At 30.0% G+C, this 7170-nt stretch overlaps 1 protein-coding gene across 1 annotated transcript; it reads right to left on the reverse strand.

Annotated features, from left to right (window-relative positions):
- Positions 1-217: 217 nt before the first annotated feature.
- Positions 218-6842, reverse strand: LOC148298962 (sodium-coupled monocarboxylate transporter 1-like; the record flags this gene model as incomplete). The annotated part of the gene is made up of 5 exons (XM_088276489.1): positions 218-489; positions 1017-1150; positions 4036-4143; positions 5659-5932; positions 6624-6842. Coding segments are annotated over 5 exons (1007 nt in total), but the record flags the coding sequence as incomplete, so codon positions are not given.
- Positions 6843-7170: the final 328 nt, after the last annotated feature.

Consider the following 7170-nt stretch of genomic DNA (forward strand, 5'->3'; position numbering starts at 1 on the left):
TTCCTAATAATTAATTGTTCATCAGTACAACGCCCTGATTTGTTATTTAAACTTAATATTGTCTCATCGATAATAACCCTCATCTTACTGCTACTCCTTGAAAACTTCCTCAGTTTTGATACATCTTCTTCTTTTGAGTGACTTTTATCTAGACTTATTTTTCTTCCATCATTCACTATCACTCCTTCGTCGGACACGAATACAACATTATCTATACCCCGTTCAATTTCTTTCTCCAAATCACTTGGGCTTTTTTCTTCATCTTTGTTGTCTTTCTTAACCAGTTTCGGTGGAAGATACCTTCGTGGTTTTCCTGGGAATTTTTTGCTGAGTTTTAATATGAGCGGATGCAGTAAGTTTTCTTCGTATATGTCGCTTTCTTGGGTAGGGAATATTAAACTAACCACTATTCCTATAGTTACTGTTATGACTGTTCCCATAAGAGCGTAGTACATGTAGGTCATTCTGTAGAATGGCATCAACGTTTCCCTGAAAAATAAAAGGAAAGGTTAGAGTAACACATTGAAATCCAAATGACGTGCTTCATATAAACATAATATTATTCTCACAATATTTTTGGGTGTTTTAAAACTTTTGGTCACAAATTTTGACATCATAACATATGTAGATGAAGAAGAAAATAAAAGTATGGGGTCCCGGAAATATTTTAGGAGATTTAAGATGTTAAAAACAAAGATTTATGTACATTCTGATTCATATAGACTAATAATAATAACAATACCCTTATCAACACCCCAATGGTGCATAGGGCACTGCTTCATATAAACGCAGTGTTATCTCGATCGTTTACACATGAAGGAAAGGTGATCAGCCCTCCGCTTCAGGTACCACACCAGGGTAATATTGAATAAAAATTACAGTGAAAAAATCACTCATATTTATTTGACCCCCCTGGGAATTGAACCCGGGACCTACAGAACGGTAGCCGAGCGTGCTGACCATTACACTACGGAGGCGGACATATAGACTACGCAAAGTTTAAAAAAAAAACTTACTCTGTACTTGAATACGCCGACTCCATATTTTGAAACACAGACGATGTAAAATTAGAATCAAAATTGTTCCTCAATTCATCCCATTCTCTTTTAATACTAATTTGATGCATTGTCAAATTTTTATTTTCACATCCCTAAAACACACAATCAAAATAATTTTTAAATAAATCGTTTCTAAAAATTCAGCAGATTACCTATGTTACATATCGCTCACTCCTTTCAACAATGTCATAAATAAAAAAAAGTCAATTTTCATTTGTGCATGTTTTCGGTATGCCCAGAAAATGTTCTATATCCAAGCAAAATGAGCATGTTTTTAACTTAATATTTACCCGCTACAGGGCAGAAAGTGTTAATTTTGCATTTTGAAGAAAAGGTATTGTTTAATTATTTTTTTCAATAAACTAAATGTTTTTCAAACGGAGAAAAATCCTTCAGGTTTTACCTAAAAAGATCTGTCTGTTTCACAGTAAAAAGTTCAATAAGTAGCTTGATATTTATTTTGAATTCTTTTTATTTTATTCTTAAACTTTAAAAACGATCTCCTGAAAAATCAAGTTTTTATTTTATTTATGACGTTGCGTTGTTGAAAGGTGAGAGCGATATGTGGATGTCCTCACCAAAACGTTATAAGTAAAAATATATATTTTGAGCAATGGAAATCTTTATTTACCGTTTTGAGATTTTTTCTATGATATCCGTCAAGTGGCTGCCGCCAGTGTTAATATACGTTTCGCTCACTCCTTTCAAGAACGTCTTAAATCAAAAAACTTGATTTTTCAGGAGTACGTTTTTATAGTTTAAAAATAAAGTACAATGTATTAAAAATGGATATCAAGCCATTTATTGAACTTTTTACTGTGCAACAGATCTTTTTAGGTAAAACTTGAAGGTTTTTTCTCCATTTAAAAAATATCTAGTATGTTTAAAAAAATAATTAAACAATACCTCTTCTTCAAAATGCAAAAACAACACTTTCTGCCCTGTTGCGGATAAATATTAAGTTTAAAATATGCCGCTTTTGCTGGGATAAAGTACATTTTCTGGGCATTCCGAAAACATGAACAACTGAAAATTGATGATTTTTGACATATGACGTTGTTGAAAGGAGTGAGCGATTTATGCCCGTTTTATCAGTCTGTCTGTGTTGTTTGTACATGTATATATGAATCACCTTTTTCAAAATAGCTACTCAATCATAAATAGGTAATCTACGATAATATCGATATTATTTTCGTTTAATCAGTTTTCAGTCATTTCGCATATCAAAACCATTACTTAAAATATCGGTGTGTTAGATTTAATCTAGGTCATTCGTTTATCATTTAAAACCAGAAATTCGTAGTCTGATCATGATATTGATAGCCAAAGAGACGGTTACATTAATGATGAGGAGAATAAAAATTGAAATATCTATTATGATGAAGATAGAGATACATAATTAGATACTATCTTATGTAGTCTCGATGAAAAATCAAAGAAGGGACTAGAAGAATATATATTTGATAATAACATGATAATTTTTAAACCGAGTCACAAAATTGTTTAATGTATAAGGGTTTGAAAATTTATGAAGAAATACCTAAATGTATGAAGAATGAAAAGAGTCTGAAAGAATTTAAAAATAAATGTTTTGTTTACATATATATATATATATATATATATATATATATATATATATATATATATATATATATATATATATATATATATATATATATATATATATATATATATATATATATATATATATATATATATATATATTATATATATATATATATATATACATATATATATATATATATATATATATATATATATATATATATATATATATATATATATATATATATATATATATATATATATATATATATATATATATATATATATATATAAATTTATATTTAAATATAAATTTAAAAAAAATAATAAATTTCATGAAAAACTATGGCTCGTTTCTATTTCATGAAAAACCATTTTTTGCAATATACATGCACATATTATTAAGATTAATTTATTTTATTTATAAATACTTCTTCTCTTCTTCAAGCCCTTATCCGAACCCGATAGTGCATACGATCTCAAATATATTTCTTTTAAAATAATTGTAAATTTAACGTATAAAACAATTTCTCATTGCGCCACTGAGAAATACATTGAAAATTCCTTCAATCGTCTTCAAAGTGTAAATTTATGACAATTATTATGATTACATTTAGGATGTTAATGGAATGTGTGGAAGTTTTTGATGAGAGTATTTTAATGTTTTTTATGTTTTTTATGTTTTTTATTTAAAATAAACCCTGATGATGACAAGGTATTGTCTAAACCGGTAGGTTAAATTGTATTAGTAAAAAAAGTTATTAAATTTATAAAGATATTATTTTTTGACATCTCATCAAAGATGAAGAAGAATATGGAAGTCTGGGAATTTACGGGGCTCACGACCGTCATAGGCTGGTTTAAGTGATCACTTTACACACGTGTAACATTCACCAACTCTACCCATTATTGACAACCACACTATTCAAATTCTTGGAAGTTCTGTATATATGAACCAATTTAGAAACCTTGTTCATGATTCACTAGAGACATCTATTGGTGAGATGTAAAGAAGCTTTTTACTAAGCAGAAACTTTTATATTAGTATGTAAGGTCCGAATCCTGGATTATAATCACACACATGAGAAACGCCAGAAAATACCAGTTTCATTTTTATTATTTAAGCTTATAATTTGACCAGACAAATTATTTACAACGTTTTGAGTGTGTCCAAATGCTTGTTCACAAAATCTGGATTATAATCTCATCAAAGATAATCCAGATTTTGTGAACAAGTATTTGGACACACTCAAAATGTTGTTTATAAAGATACATAATTAAAATGTTGTTGACATTTCTCTCACCAAGTCTCGATTTACCACTATTATCAAGAGTAGGGTATTGGCATTTTTCCGAAAGGTAGTCAGATGTATGAATGAGATTAAGATATCAATAACTAAAGAATACTTACTTCTATGGACAGTGGAAGCATCGCAGTATCTTTTGGGTCATATATAATATGGCCAATTGTAACCCATGTCGTTATAACGTGCGAAACAACCATACCTGCAACTGCTCCCTAGAAGAAAGTCAGAAAAAAACGTTTAAAAAAATTATTATATTTAAAGATTTTTTTATTTATTTATTTATTTAACATAGTTACATTTTTAAGTACAACATAATACAATTTCTAAACATTTATACATATGGCAAACTTATAGTTTTAGATTCGCTGTGCCTCTCCAAAAAAGAGACTAAACTCTTGTGCTTGGAGAGGGACTTACACTCAAGGTTTAATGTTTTATATAATCAATGGTATAATAGTCTTTTTTGTGTTTTTTTTTCAAGATTTATATGTGACTTTAATTTTTTTCTTAAGAATTTTTAAATCTTCTATTTTTTTTTATTCTTTAGGGAGTTTATTGTAATATTTAATTCCCAAATATTTGAAGTTTTGTTGAAATTGTTGACTTACTTTGTGTACAACATTTTGATTGCGTCCAAATACTTGTTCACAAAATCTGGGTTATCTCTAATTACAGGAGTTATTTTTTAGTATGTCATTTACAGAAACTCTTTTATTAGTATGTGAGGTCCGAATCCTGGATTATAATCACACACATTAGAAACGCAAGAAAATATCATTTTCATTTTTATTATTAACGCTTATAATTTGACCAGATAATTTGTTTACAACATTTTGAGTGTGTCCAAATACTTGTTCACAAAATCTGGATTACCTCCAATAATATGAAAATAACTCCTGTAATTGGAGATAATCCATATTTTGTGAACAAATATTTGGACATACTAAAAATGTTATATCGATAATGGTTATCTCAGCCTTGGATTTCTTCCTTATATCACCAATGGAACATCTATCATACATGATTTTTGTATGTTGAGAAATTGCTTTTCGACTGGATTCAGTGTAATTTCATTAAACTTTTATCAACTTTGGTTCAAAATCTGCTATGTTCCATAATCAAACAAATTGGGCCCAGTCATATATATAATCAAAGGGACAATCCAATCTTGATATATAAACATCTAAAATTACTGCCGGTACGTGGAATATTGTGGATGAGTATCATCGTTGAGCAACAAACTAGACAAAAATATCGAAATTCTTTAGTACACTACCATGAAAATGATTTACACACAACGAAGCTTTGATGGTCCCAAGAATTAACAGTAAATATGGGAGTCGAACACTGCAATATATCGTTCCGAACATTTTTAATTTGTTGCCGACGGATGTTAGAGGTCAAAATAAAATATGGAACGAAGGCAAAATAAAGAAATGGGTAAATGATCAAGAGTTAATTTTATGAAAATTGTAAAATGTTAATACAAGTAATTTTTTCTCTTTTTTGTGTGTATATTAGGTTAAATCGTTAAGAACGATAAAAAAATTATTAAAAAAGAACTCCACCGACAAGACACACAAGGTGGCTTTGTGGTTCTCAGCAAAAAAATCTAAATATGTATAAATTGTGATTTAAATAAATGTTCACAAATAAATATTAAATAAATAAATAAAAACTCCATGGTCTAAAAACTTCTTCATCTATCTTGAGATCTAAATCATTACCTTTTTGGTCGAACATGGCACCAGCATAGCCAGAACAAACACGCCAAGCAAGGGTCCAGATGTTGCTGACGTCAGCATTAGTCCGCTCTCGATGACTCCTGAGAGAAAGCTGATACCATAGCTGACCACCATGATAATCAGACCATACACAGCTCCAACTGCCTTGATGGTCACCAACTGTTCCCTGTCATTGAATCTTCTGAACATGGGAATCAATGAGAGGAAATCTTCGTATGTGACAGTCGCCAGAGAATTGAGATTCGACACTTGTAAGCTGTAAAAAAATATCGTTTGTTTATTAAAATCAATGTTTTTTTATATTATTTTTTACATCTCATCAAAAATGAGGAAGAATATGGAAGTCTGGGCATTTACGGGACTAACGACCGTCATAGGCTGGTTTAAGTGATCACTTTACACACGTGTAACATTCACCAATTCCCCATTCATTTTTTGGATTTTTTTTTACAGTATTAAAAAAAAAACACGAGACACAAACCGATAATGACGTCATATTAATTTTTTACCTATCCCCGCTCTCTGATTGGCCGATATGGGTCAGAACGCAAGCTTCATGAATATATCGGAATTTGAAATACAACGCTGTTTTTAAGTAATTTTTAGCAAGGTTTTAAAGTATAAAAATATTTTTAACAATAAAATCCAATATTGGCATTCCGGTAGAATATTTATTTTAAAATCTTATAAAATTGGGGGTGGCGAATTTTGAAAGTAGACGACCCAAATATAAACCAAGAAAAGGTAAAAAATATCATTTCAGTTGGATAGCCGAAAAGTAACAAATACCATTTTCATTGGATAACTGACAACACAATAGTTACTCAGTAGTCAGATATCTACTTTTTGATGTTTTATTTTTTAGCTACGATATCCATCTTTTGACTTCCATACTCTTTTTAATCTACCTGTATGTAAGGATATTAAGTTAAATCAGTTATTCTTACCCTAAAGCTCCGTTGAAAAGACTCCCTAAAAACAGTCCGAGAATTCCAGGAAAGTAGGAGAATTCGTTGACCATGAAATAGGGAAGGATTTCATCCATCTTGTTGATGTATCCAGCCTCCAAGGGATCACAGTCGGCATACACAGCGAAGATGCCCATACCGCAGATCCAGCATAAACTGAAGAGAACTATGATCACTGGTATGATGGCAAAGAGAGTCCTGTGAAAAAAACATGTATTTGACATATATGGTAGTCTACAAATCTCTCCCTTCTTTCAAGAACGTCATACAGCAGAAGAAGTCTATATTGTCACTGCAGCATCTTCGCTGATAGAACTTATAGTTCGCATGAGATTTGTAACTTGCTACAAATGTAAATATATTTCAACAACGTCATACATCAAAAAACTTTTTCAGGAGTACGTTTTTAAAGTTTAAAAATTTAATAGAATGTATTAAAAATAAATATCAAGCCAGTTATTGAACTTTTTACTGTGCAATTGATCTTTTTAGGTAAAACTTGAAGGATTTTTCTCCATTTGAAAAA

Source organism: Brachycentrus maculatus, unplaced genomic scaffold (assembly GCF_059751285.1).
Source record: "Brachycentrus maculatus isolate JH-2025_06_01 unplaced genomic scaffold, ASM5975128v1 h1tg001474l, whole genome shotgun sequence".
Classification (NCBI taxonomy): Eukaryota; Metazoa; Arthropoda; class Insecta; order Trichoptera; family Brachycentridae; genus Brachycentrus; species Brachycentrus maculatus.